Source organism: Neophocaena asiaeorientalis, unplaced genomic scaffold (genome assembly GCF_003031525.2).
Source record: "Neophocaena asiaeorientalis asiaeorientalis breed wild unplaced genomic scaffold, Neophocaena_asiaeorientalis_V1.1 scaffold501, whole genome shotgun sequence".
In the NCBI taxonomy this organism is placed as follows: Eukaryota; Metazoa; Chordata; class Mammalia; order Artiodactyla; family Phocoenidae; genus Neophocaena; species Neophocaena asiaeorientalis.
In genome coordinates this window covers 689,287-701,859 of record NW_020172678.1, presented here as the reverse complement: position 1 = coordinate 701,859, position 12,573 = coordinate 689,287, and the positions used below count along the sequence as shown (strand labels likewise).

Sequence of the window (12,573 nt, the reverse complement as noted above, 5' to 3'; positions counted from 1 at the left end):
ACCTATTTACATCCACATCACCACACTGGAGCCTCCCAACAGCCCAGCCAATGCAGGCTGGGCAGGCACTATTTTCCTCACGTGATGGGAAGAAAACCAAGTCCCGGAGAAGGAGTGACCGGTCCACAACAGAACAGGATTCAGGGCCCTGCCCAAGATGGTACCAGCCTCCCAAGGACTGGCTGGGAAGAGGGGCATGGAGGGGAGGGAGGAGCCATGCCTTTCAGCCCCCACAGGCCACTCTGTCTGCCTGGAGTTGAGGGGTGACACTCCATCCCCGGGCTGAGCAAACTGAGCTGGTCCTGGGCCCTGCACCTGCCCCATCAGGGCTCTTATGTACCTCTCCTTTTTGCTTTGATTCCTGCCTGGGGAAGAATCCTGTCTTGGCCGGCACTCCACCTTCTGCCCATCCTTGCTGTGCCCCACACCCCTGGAGCAGGGAGGGAAGGCCTCATGGAGTGCAGGAAGACCTGCCCTCCCGGCTGCTACTCCTGTGTCCCTCTCTCTCTGCCCAGGGGACATGGAGCTAATAAATCTGGGGACATGAGCTCCATACTGCAGGAGGCCAGGCTGGCTCCTTGCACATCCCAGGAACAGCTTCTGCCAGCTGTTGCCCAAATGCTGGCCATGGGCCACCGGGATGGAATAGGTAAGAGAATGTGGACGGGTTGATACAAGACTTCTCCACTATCAGAACAGCAGCCCAGTGGTTATGTTTGTGGTGGGCGCAATTCAGGAGAGACAGTTGAACCCACCCCCAACTCCCCCCGCCTCAGAGCAGCACTCCACTTCCTTGCACGTCACACCCCCACCACTGCATTCCAGTCACAGGGCCTTTGCACATGCTATTCCCTCTTTCTCCAATGTGCTTCTCTCCATTCGCTTTCCTGTTAATGCCTACTCAATCGCCACTTCCTCAGGGAAGGCTTCCCTGACCCCAGTCAAGGTCAGATGCCCTGTTACCGGTTTTCATAGCTCCCTGATCTCTCCATCATAGCAAGTAACGCTTAATGGAAAGATTCACTTCTTAGTACTAACATCAGGCTTTCCCAAGAGACTATAAACTTCATGAGGGCAAGGCTCACATCACCATTGTATCCTCAGGGCCATGTGCCTGACACAGTGGTGGGTATTCAAAAAAACGTTTGTTGAACGTTCAGATTGCTCTCCTACTATCCAGCAGCACCCACAAACCCCACCAGGCCCCAGGTAGCCATCGGCCAGGCTACAGGGCTGCCCGAAGCCCAGCAGAATCCTAGGAAGTTACCCCACAGCCTTCCCACCCAACCCCTATTATCAGGTCAGGAGGCAGGATTGGAAGGAGAGAATCAGAGCAGCCTGGGGATATGAGAGGGAAAGAAACCATACAACCTAGAGGATGGGGAGCCACCAGCATCATACAGGAACCTGCACACACACACACACACTCATGCACACGTGTTATATACACGTATCTGAGTGCATGAGTTGCACACACACATAAAGGCACAGACACAAGGGCATGCCTGTGTGCGTGCACGTAAACACACTCACCCCACAAGCAAACATACATGGGTAAATGTGCCCCTCCACACCCCTCCCCTGTGTGGTCACCCTTCAGAGTTGGGGCTCAAGGTCAAGTCTTTGACCGCTACATCCCTGCTCTTTCCCCTCCACCAGTGGAAATTCATTTGTCTATAACTGGGGGCTGTAAGGGCCTCAAAACCTGGCCTGAGGAAGGTCTGGGGAGCAGGGAGGTGAGAAGGGATGCCATCCCAGCTGGGATGCTCAGGTTGCAGGCGACGGCCCCCTCCTGTTCTGGCTTTCCCAGCTCCCTGGTGAACTGCTGCCTTCCCCCAGAACAGGTGATGAGGCACAGAAATGGGGCCCTGCCATGGCGTGGGGTGGGGAGGCCCCTTGCAGCAGGCTCTGCCCTGGCCTTTGGTGCAAACTGAAACATTTTCCTTTTCTTCATAATTATTTTTTCTGACACAACTGCCCATGAAACGTTTTAATAACATCCCAGAAAAGGTCAGGGAGAAGGAATTTCACAGTCCCTGAGCAGATAGCTATAATTTCAGCCCCTCCTGGAGCAAAGGAGATAGACTGGGCTAACCCTGGGTCTGAGTGGAGAAGGGCAGCGTGGGAGAGGCCAGGGCAGTGGGTGTGGCAGGTGTGGCCGTGAAACTTGCCCCCTGCTAGGAGCTCTGGAAGTACCTTGGGGAGACTGGGAGATGACGGTGAGTGGGGGTCACCAGGGGATGCTTTCACATCTGTCATTCACACCTAGCAGCCTTGGTGGCGGCGGGAGTGGTGGGGGGAGCTCATGCCCATTCTGCGGATGGGAAATGAAGATTCTTAGAGATAATACAGTTAGACCAGCACACAGAGAAGGCAGGGATGCAGGGCCCACCTTTTCACTTCAGGACCTGAGCTCCTTCAGACACACAGCTCTGCTGCTAGAGCTTATCATTGGGTCAAACAGCCCCTTCAGAGCTGCACAATTCCACAACCGGGCAGACACAATTGAGGAACTAGACACACTGAGTGGACAGACACACTGAGGAACTAGACGCTGCCCAGATGAGCCAGCCCTGGACAGAGACCCTCAGGTAGCCACAGAGGAGGCCGAACACATCTGCTAAACATTGGGAGAGGGACTGGAAAAGGGGTCATAGGCAGCGGGCCGGGGTCCATGCAGGCCCAGGAACTGCTCCAGTGCTTGAGGAAAGCCAGTTTGAGAAGCTTCTCTCCAGTGCCAACCCCAGATGGGATTGGGCTTCACACATCATCCTTGGCACCTGCAGCCGGCCATCCGCCAAGAGGTGTGCCATTCCACACTTCACCCCCCCACACACACCCTAGGTTCCCCTCAACCCTTGCCAGGGCCCCAGGAACTGGGGACTGCAGAGTGAGACCCTCCATCCCCAGCAAGAACGACACGAAGGAATCGCCAGCCACCCGCCAAGCCTGGGCTTAACATCCAAATTCTTTGCCACGTGGCTCCAGGCCCTGTGGGGGACAGGCTGCTTGGGTGTCCTTCATCCTGACATTGGAAGGTGGCTGGGGGGCTGAAGAGGCTCTCTTTGGGTCCAGAGGCCAGAACCTCTGGCACTTGCTCTCTGGCTGGGCCCCTAGAGGCTGCAGGACGGCCCAAGGGGCCTCAGGCCCCAGGTGACTGATTGCAATGAGCAAGTTGGTGAAAGCTGGCAGAGCCACGGGCTGGGGAAGCAGGTGGGAGGAAAACAGCCGCAGCAGACTTACTGTTTACATATGACGGCCTGCCTACCCAAACATCTGTTTGAGATATTAATAACTGTCAGATGGGAAGGGCCTGGGGGCTCAAAACAGTTTCATACCATCTTTCTGTAGAGTAAACGCACTATGGAGTAGGGGCCTGAGATCGGCGGGCAATCTCTGTGCTTGGAGTGAGAATGGAGCAAGAAGTGGAAGGACTCTGGGGGCCTCAGTGGGCAGGGAGGGGCACCAGCGAGGTAAACTCCATGACGTTTATTGAGCACCTACTATGGGCAAGCCCCTGAGCTTGTGTAGCACACATCTACCACTTTGGTCTGCTCAGCAACCCTCTTTGTTCTGATACTAGAAGCCGCTGTAGAATATCCTGTCCCATTTTCAGCCCATATAATTTGAATGGAGTTGACCCAACGCCCCGTTCCACTAGGGGAGTATGACCCATCTCTGGTATATCAGAATTATGATGATTGGTTCCAGGGTGACCCAATAAGCTGGGTCAATGAGAATCAGCTCTGGGACTTTTGCTGGAACTATTGAAAAAGAATATTTTCTCCCCCACTGGTGAGAAGTGAGCCTAAGGGTGCTGGTGTCCCTCTCTGCCAATACAAAAAAGCAGACCCCAGTGCTGAAGTCAGATTCCTGCTCAGCTGAGTGCCTGGATACAGTCATGCCTGAAATCACTTACAGTTTTGAGTTACATGAGCCAATCCTTTTTTGCTTGAGCCACTTAAAGGTTTCTGTCCCTTGTGACCACGAGTACTAACGGATACAAATGGACACTGGCAGGAGTCCCTTGTCAAAGTCCCAGCCAAAGACAGCTGGGGATGTCCATGCATCTTCAAGGAGCCCATTCTTCCCCGGCGTCTGTGCTCGGAGAGAGAGGATCACCTTCCTGAGAGATGGCTGCCACTTGTCCCCATTAGAGGGCAGGTCCAGGGCTCCTGGCCCATCCAGGCTCAGTATCTCTCAGGGACAAGGCAGAAAACCAAAGTATCCTGGGCCCAACCTCATTCTTCCCCAGGCTGGTCCCTTTTCCACAGTGCTGCCCTGGCCAGGGAAGCCCATCATGAAAAGTCCAGATGCTCTAGTATACTAACATCACAGCCTCTGAGGGCACCCCGTTCCCTGACTGCTCAGACTCCTTGGATCTCTCTGGATGCCTCCTGATGGTCTACCCCAGAGCTCAGCTGCCCTGCAGGAGAGCGGGGACTCACCAGGACTGTCAGCACAGAGGTCCCCACGGTGACATTCTCGTATAAGCTGACGTTGTACAGTGGCTGGCTGAAGATGGGCCGGTTGTCATTCTCGTTGATGAGGGTGATCTTCACCTTGGCATAGCCCACGTGGTCAGGCACACTCTCATTGGCAAAGAGCTGGATGCGCAGAGCAGGGACCAGGTGAGCTCTGACATGCTGCTGGAGCCCTCGTTCCCATAAGTCCCCCTGGGGCCTCTGCCCATTCCAACCCAGAGCACCAGTCTGAGTCATTGCCCATCCCAGATGTATGCTACTGTGAATCCCTCCATCAGTACTCATAGGGTTAGGGTGGCCACAGAATCTGCTGGGAAGGAAGGGGCTAACGGGGGCCGTGCTGGCTGATGCTGGGCAGTAGAGGCTCCTGATGGGCTTCTGAGGCTCTGATGGTACCTAATGAAATTCCACTCAATTCTTGGACATTTCCTCGTCCTCCTGGAAGAGAGGAGGCCCAGCCTAGCCCCTGCCATAGCTCAGTGGGCTTCTCTGGGTCAGATCCACGAGGGAAGAATGGGAAGAGGTGGAAGGGGGGATTTAAGGGGACGGTGCCACCCCCCTCCCTCCCCTGAAATCCTGCACCCGGCCAAGGAGAGGGTGAGCGGGCCTTACGTCAAAGTCATAACGGTCCACAGTCTCATAGTCCAGGGGGATGGCCACCCGGATGCGAACGTCCGCCTTCCCTTGGACGGAGGTCGGGGAGATGATGAAGTGGTGAGAGTTGTTCCCCACCAGGTACACCTCGAACATGCTGTTCAGGCCCTGGATCAAAATGGAGAAGAAACCAGTCAGAGCGGGCGCCGGGGCTGAAGCAGGGCTTGTCTACCCCCCACTCCAAAGTGGCCTGGCCTCCCCTGGGTGATCCTGGCCTGGCTCCCTGACCCTTCTGCCCATGTCTAGGCCTTCTGGAGTCTCCTGCAATTTCTTCTGCCTGCATCACCCCATCAGATGCCCACAATGTCCCTTGCAGAGGGTTTGGCTCATTTTCCATCTCCTGCTCCCTTCCTCTGCCCCAGTGGCCCCAACTGGAGAGACATTTGTCAGCTGCAAGCCCCGGCAGGGAGATGCAGGAAAGAGGGTCAGCAGGGAGGGGAGACAAGCAAATAAGCATCCACGGTTGGCTTGGACAGGGTAGGGCATGAGGGCCAGAGCAGGACACTGCTTCTCCTCCGTCACCCCTCTGGACCACGTCAGTCAGGGGGACACTGCCTTGCCTACACGGGGCGTGGGAACCACCCAGACGGCTGAGTGGCAAAGTGAACCCCCATGTGGCCCTCTCTGGGGCCAGCCGTGGTGGCTGGGAGGATATGGAATCCCAGATACTGCAGAGATACCAGGACCTTCACTGGTTCTTCTACAGCCCAGCAGCCCGAGGCCATGGTTTCAGGTGGGGAGGCCTCACTCTAGGTCAGGTGTTTCTGATCATTCCAATCAGGGCCAGAGCTCACGGGGGCCCTCAGATGCCACCTGGCTTGTCCTCACACAAAACGTGTGATCTCTCTCTGCATGCTACCCAAGTCTCCAGACGAGGAGGAGCTGTTGCTGAAGGTGGGAGCTACCTGGAGACTGGTCTGCCCTGAAAGTGATTCGATCTCCTGCGTGGGGGGAAATTACCCCCAGACTAGCCCCCTCCAACCTAGGTGGGCGGCCTGTGATTTGGAACTAACCAGTCGAGAGCCTCTCCCGAGCCTTGCTGAGATGCTCAGTGGGTTACAGACCTGGGCTCTCAGCGCCAGGAGGACATGTCCTCCTGCTCGGCCCGCATGACCCTCCCTCAGCCCAGACCCCGGCACAGCCCCTCTGGGCACGTGTTCCTGTGGAACCAGGGGCTGGCAGGGAGGCCCGCCTCTCTTTGTGGTTGCCCAGGGATGTTGAGGGGCTTCCTCCCAGAGCCCATTCCTGCTGAGAGAGGGGCAGCCAGGCAACCTGGAAGCCTTTACACCATCAGAGAGGGGTGGTCCCAGCAAGGCTCAAAGGACACCCTTAGCGAAGCCTGAGAGTCACAAGATTCTGATGCCCTTGCAGCTGTCCCCTAGGTGCTCAGATACATTTGTGAAATAAATGCGTGCTAACCCTCGGTCTCTGGAGGTTTTTCTTACTACAAATTGGCAAAATAAGGGCACTGCCAATTTGGGGATACAGGCAAGCAGCGGGTCCTCCAGGGCCCCCAGCCCAGAGGGGACCCCGCAAATGGTGCAGGCAAGGCTCTTCCGGCCCTGTTGGGCTGTGGAGTTTCCAAGTCTCCCTGGTGTGGGATCCATCCATCAGACCGAGAGGACCAATTAAATGCCTGAAGGGGCAGTAATAGCCAAAGCCGGCGGCCTGTGACGGCCCTGAGCCGCTGACACCGACACCGCTCCCTCCCCGGACCTCGGCCCCTCCACAGGACCTGGGGCCCCAGAGGGTGGGCCGTCTGAGCTGTGCCCACAGCAGGTGGAGCATGCCCCCCACCGAAGCTCCCTCCCCATAGTGCCCCCATGCCTCCCAGCCCCAGCCCTTCCCAGGCTCACTTACCAGGTTCTATCAGGGGAAGTCGGTCAGTCAAAGGGTATGGAGACAGAGAAGGAGCCGGGAAGGAGGAAGAAGGAACCAGAGAGAAAATGGTGAGAACCGAGGTCAGAGTAACAGAAAGGGGCCGAGCTGGACCCCAGGAGCACACCCAGCTCCAGAGGAACAGTCCCCTCTACATCTGCTGGGCCATATCCTCTGGGGTGCCGAGGAGGGGTGGGTGTGTGTGGGGTGTGCACGCACGTGCTGGGGTGTGGGGAGGTCTGTGCAGCCCCACATCCCGAGGAGGGTGAGGGACACAGAAGAAGAGGTACAGGGGCACAAAGTGAGGCGGGCAGGGGTTCCTGTATCCCTGAGCTCCCTCTGTCCTCACCCAGAGGGAGGTGGGGATGGTCAAAGGCTGGGAGAGGAGGGGCCACGTCCCTCTGTCCTACTCCCAGGAGCCTGGACAGAACCCCTGCAGGAAACGACCCCAAGCATTGCTATGTTTTAATTTTCTTAACATAGAAAATGTTAACGATGTGATAAACAGACTCGGAAAGTCTTCACACAGTTCATGCAAAAGTGTAAAGGGCACACAACCGACTCCCTTTCCCTGCTGCCCCTCCCTACCCTTTGAGAGCCTTCCCCGGAGACAACCATACCCCAATCCCTGGATCTCTTTCCCCAGAAAATCCATGCATGTAAGAGCATTGTGTATCTACGCCTCCCCTCTTCGACACAAACAGTAGCATGCTCTACACACTGCTGTGTTGGATTTTTTCCACTTAAAACTATGTCCCGAAACTTGTTTCCCAATTGTTCAGATAGCTGACGATACGAACAATCACACAGCAAACATTCACTGGATGCCTACTCTTTGCCAGACACAGGTCAGAATCACCAGAGAATAACCTTCTGTACTTGCTGTTGGGAGCCCCTGAGGTAGTGCAAAGCCACATCAGAGCAGGCACACAGGAGGTGCTCAGATGCGAAGGGGCTTCAGCAGCTTTTCCTCACCCGTTACTCTGTTCGATCCTCTTCCCATGGGCCACACGGTGGAGATGAAGGAATACTGGAGCTTGGAAACCCCTCCAGAGGAAATGGAATTCACAGAGGTTGGCGGCAGAGTGAGGATAAGAGCCTGGGCCCAGCTCCCAGGCTGGGGTGCCCTCCACACTGAGGGAAACAGAGTCAGGGTCTGATGTGGGCATCCCCCAACTGCAGCTCCAGGGCACGGGGAGAATGTACTGAAGTTCCACCCAGCAATACGAGTGAGCTGAGCAAACCAAGACGGCATCACTGAGCACTCCAAGGCCGAATCTAAGAGGACGCCAGCAGAGGAGGCTGCCCCAAGAGGAGTTGTTCTACAAATGAAGGAAGGGAAAATGCACTCCAGGTGGAGGAAGTGGCTTTAAACACGAAGTTCTCGGGCCTTAGCGTGTATCAGAATCACCTGGAGGCTTGGTAAACTACCAATTGCCGTCCTCCCCCAGGAATATCTGATTCAGTAGATCTGGGGTGGACCTGTGAATTTGCATTTCTAACAAGTTCCAGGTGATGCGGACACCGCTGCTGGTCTGAGACCACCATTTGAGAACCACCGGCCTAAGCAAGGCACGCAGTGAAGAATAATTGATGATGAGGCAGACAAGTGAGCTGATTACAAAGGGTCCATGTACAGAAGCTGGGGAGATTGTTGGGGTATTGGGAGGCTTTGCAGCTCTCCTGGAGTTCCTCTGCAGGCGCCATCTGGAGGGCTCCAGCATGACACTGCTTCCGTGAGCAGTAGGGAGCCACTCTAGGCTCTGGAGCACGGGAACACTGGGGTTAAAAAAGGAAGGTGGAGCTTCCCTGGTGGCGCAGTGGTTGAGAGTCCGCCTGCCAATGCAGGGGACATGGGTTCGAGCCCTAGGTGCGGGAAGATCCCCCATGTCGCAGAGCAACCAAGCCTGTGCGCCACAACTACTGAAGCCCACGCGCCTAGAGCCTGTGCTCCCCAACAAAATAAGCTACAGCAACGAGAAGCCTGTGCATCACAACGAAAAATAGCCCCTGCTCGCCACAACTAGAGAAAGCCCGCGTGCAGCAACGAAGACCCAATGCAGCCAAGAATAAATAAACTAATGAATTAAAAAAACAACCCACCTGGGGCGCTTTAAAATACCCCCATGCCTAGGCTGCACCCCAGACCAAGGAAATTAGACTTGGGGTGGAGGAGACAAGACATCAGGATTTTATAACGCTCTTCAGGTTACTCGTTCTAATGTGCACCCAAGGATGAGAACTACTCGGGGACAGCAGTGCTTCTCTCTGAGTGTTCTACAGGAACGGGTAGCATCACAATCACCTAGGAACTTGTTAGAAATGCAGATTTGGCGGTCACTCTCGGGTTTACCAAATCAGAAACCCTGGGGGTGGGGCTCAGCACTGTTTTAACAAGCCCTCCAGGTGTTCTGATGCACGCTGAAGTTGGAGAATCACCGGGACCGAGCGAGGCTGGGGGTGAGGGAGTACGCAGGCAGAGGGACTGAGGGGACGCCTGGGAATGTGGTGCTAGCTCAGTCAGATGCAGGATGAGCGCCTGGCCAAGCCGGAGCACTGGGTTGCCTACCTCCTCTCCACCCCAGGGCCTCTTGGCCCCTTCATATGAGATCTCTGGGTCTCAACGAGTGAGGTCAGCTCCCTTCTCGCTGATCTGCCGCCAGGGGCTGGAAGTTCACTAGGCTTGACACTGTAGCTGTCAGGACCCCGCATATGGCTGTCCTGAGACCCCAGAGCCACCTCCGGCTAAATTCCCTCAAATGCTCAGCCTGCCCCTTTCAGAACCTGCCCGGAGGGCTAATTCCCGCTGGGACTTGGCTTGTGACTGTTAATCCCTCGAGATGTGTGTGTGGGATTATTACCCAGTTCATTAAGTTGGTGCAAAACCCCTATTAACTGCAGCCCTCAGCCCAGAGCCTTCTAAAACAGCAGCTTCCATTTACCAAGCCTCTACCGTGTGCTTCATACCTTAACCAAAATTTTCACATCTCAGTGACGTCAGCATCAGTCCACCCTTTTTACAGAGAAGGAAACTGAGGCCAGAGAGGGTAACTTGTTCAAGATGCATAGCTGCCAGTGAAGGATTCAAACTCGGGTCAGTACTGACTCCTACAGAGTCCAAGCACTTCATCACCTCTCTCTCCTGGCCTCCTGCGTGTCGCCCCCTCTACAGAACGCTGCTCCTCATGTGTGCAAAGAACTGCAAAGAACTGGCATCAGATGACACTGGAAGACCCTTCCTACCTTCACTAAATGCCAGGAGCGAGGCCCAAGGGGCAAAGCGCACCTCTGCCAAGATCAGGGAGCCAGGTGGAGGGCAGGGGAGCCCGGGCTGTAGGAGGGTGCCGCCCTGCTCCTCTGGGTCCTGTGTCCTCCACGCCCTTGTTCCTTGCAGCCCATTCGGGGGTGGGGAGCGGAGTGCGCGCTGCTTAGTGGGGCGGGGAGGGAGGGGGGAGGGGGGAGAGGCAGGAGGCCCTCTTGGAGCTGTCGAGGGGCAATTTTGTTGGGAAAGGAGATAAAGAGGAACATCAAAAGGATCCCAGTGTGTGTGGAGAGGAGCCCAGTGGATTAAATTCTCTTCCAGCCAGGAGAGGCGATGAGAAGGTTGATAGCCGGCAGCCGCGGGTCCCAGAGCCGAGCTGCAGCGCCGGCCCCTCCCCGCACCGGGCTGGGTGCCGGCTGGCTGCCCGTGGGGCTGCGACAGTTTGGCTTTCTTTATTTATTGGAGGGGAGGGACGCATGAAATTACTCCTCACTCTTCCCGCCCCGTGCAGCGAGCTACGCTTTGCTCCTGGTGACTGAAGTCTTGGCACCACCGTCCCCTACCCCGTGGAGGGCAGCACACCAGCCCCAAGCCCAAGGTATAGGCCGCTGCCAGCAGGGGCTGCCTCCCCAGCCTCGACTCCCCAAAGCTCCCCTCCCACTCCTGGAAGTGGAGGGGTGGCCTTGAGGGCGGTCAGAGCAGACCTTGCCGGCAAGGACGTTCCTGCCTAGCATCTTTGCAGCTCCCACAGCCAATATTGGCTCCGTGATTGACCCAGTGTTGTTTTTCAACTATGTATTGAGAGGTTATTATATGCTGGGTCCTCTGCAACTGTTAGCTCACTGAGCGCTCACAACAACCCTGGCAGGGTCCCGGGTGGCGTTCACACTGGTTAACAGCTGCCGTATGCAGGGTCCTTCCCTCCTCTTGGGGAGCAGATTCCACCCTGTCAGGCCATTAGGCTTGCTTGGAGGTGTCCTGGGTGCTCTCAGAGCCTGCACCTGACTTCTCACTGGATATGGCTTCCCCCAGTCATCCCCTGTGGTCTTGGGCCACTGGCACTTCCCTCTGCAGGTGACCTGGTCCCCCAAAGGGAGGAAGGCCTGACGCAGCCCCCAGACTCCTTCCCCGGATGTGAGACCTGCAGGTGCCTTCCTCATCCTGCTGACTCTTGCCTGGTTCTCCCCACCCTGAGGCACCTCCCTGCTGATGGTGGTACCAGTTTGCCCCTTAGAGACGCTCATCTCCCTCCACTGTTGGTCAGGGTAGTGGCCGGGTTGGTGACCCAGTGGTGTAATGCAGTGGAGAGAACGGGGTTCAGGGCTGGGAAACAGGCTCTGCTGCTTCCTAGCTGTGTGACCTTGGGCAACGCACCTCCACTCCTGGAGCCTCAATTACTTCCTCTGTGAAGTGGGGAGAATAAAGCATACCCCACAGGACTAGGCAGCAGTGTTGTCTCTTTGCTTCACCAGGTTTTGGTGCATGACTTGTGGGTTATGTTTTCTTGCCTAAGACAGGAGGCTCCCTGATGGCAAGAGCCTTGCGTGTTTTTCCTTTGTACCCAAATGCTAGGGGACCCTCACCCCACCCTATGAACCACCATGTGCCCTGGAGGGGACCTTAATTCCTTTCAATAGAAGAGGAAGGGCCAGTGTCACGTGCATGTGGAGGGGACTAGGGACTCTGCAGTGTTGTGAACCAAGACGAAGAAGGCCCAGGGACCCCCAGAGGTACCCAGAGAGCTCTGTGGGCTGGTGGGACACCCTTAGCTCAAGGTGGGAATGGGGCTGGGGACCTGGAATGCGGAGATGGGCCCACAGAGTCAGTTCCACCCTCGCAGAAGCCCTGTCCAAAATTCAGGCCAGCCAGGGAAGAGCCCTCTGACCAGTGATTCCAAGGTGTGAGGCCCTAAGCTTCAGTGGTGGCTAAAAGCACAGGCTTTGGAGTTAGACCTGAGTCCAGATGCGGGTACTACCCTTTCCAGCTGTGTGATTTTTGCACAATTTTATCTCCTTGAACCTCAACTTCCTCACCTGCAAAATGGGAAGAATGAAGCCTACCTGACAGGGCTATTGTGGGAGAGCAGCAACATATTAGTAAAGTGCTTGGGGTGGAGTAAATGCTCAGTAAAGGAGAGTGGTTATTGTTCTGGAAGGGAAGGGAGGGAGAGAGGTACCCCTGGGGAGGGGCTGATTTCTAGACCTTGGCTTGGCCAGGAATGAGAGGGGCAGGCAGAGAAGGACAAAGGCTTGGATGTGTGCAGGGGTGAGGGGACCCCCCATCCTGGGCAGGGGG

General features: G+C 56.2%; 1 protein-coding gene across 2 annotated transcripts in view; it reads right to left on the bottom strand.

Moving 5' to 3' along the window:
• Positions 1-12,573, bottom strand: part of CDH23 (cadherin related 23) — a 430,962-nt gene that overhangs the window by 188,705 nt on the left and 229,684 nt on the right. Inside the window, exons 12-14 of one of the 2 annotated variants that reach the window (XM_024739760.1) lie at positions 6,999-7,004; positions 5,097-5,246; positions 4,449-4,607 (exon numbers count right to left, since the gene is read on the bottom strand). In XM_024739760.1, coding sequence (XP_024595528.1) covers positions 4,449-4,607; positions 5,097-5,246; positions 6,999-7,004 — 315 coding nt within the window. The remainder of the gene's footprint in view (positions 1-4,448; positions 4,608-5,096; positions 5,247-6,998; positions 7,005-12,573) is intronic. The other variant, XM_024739758.1, reaches the window with a different exon arrangement.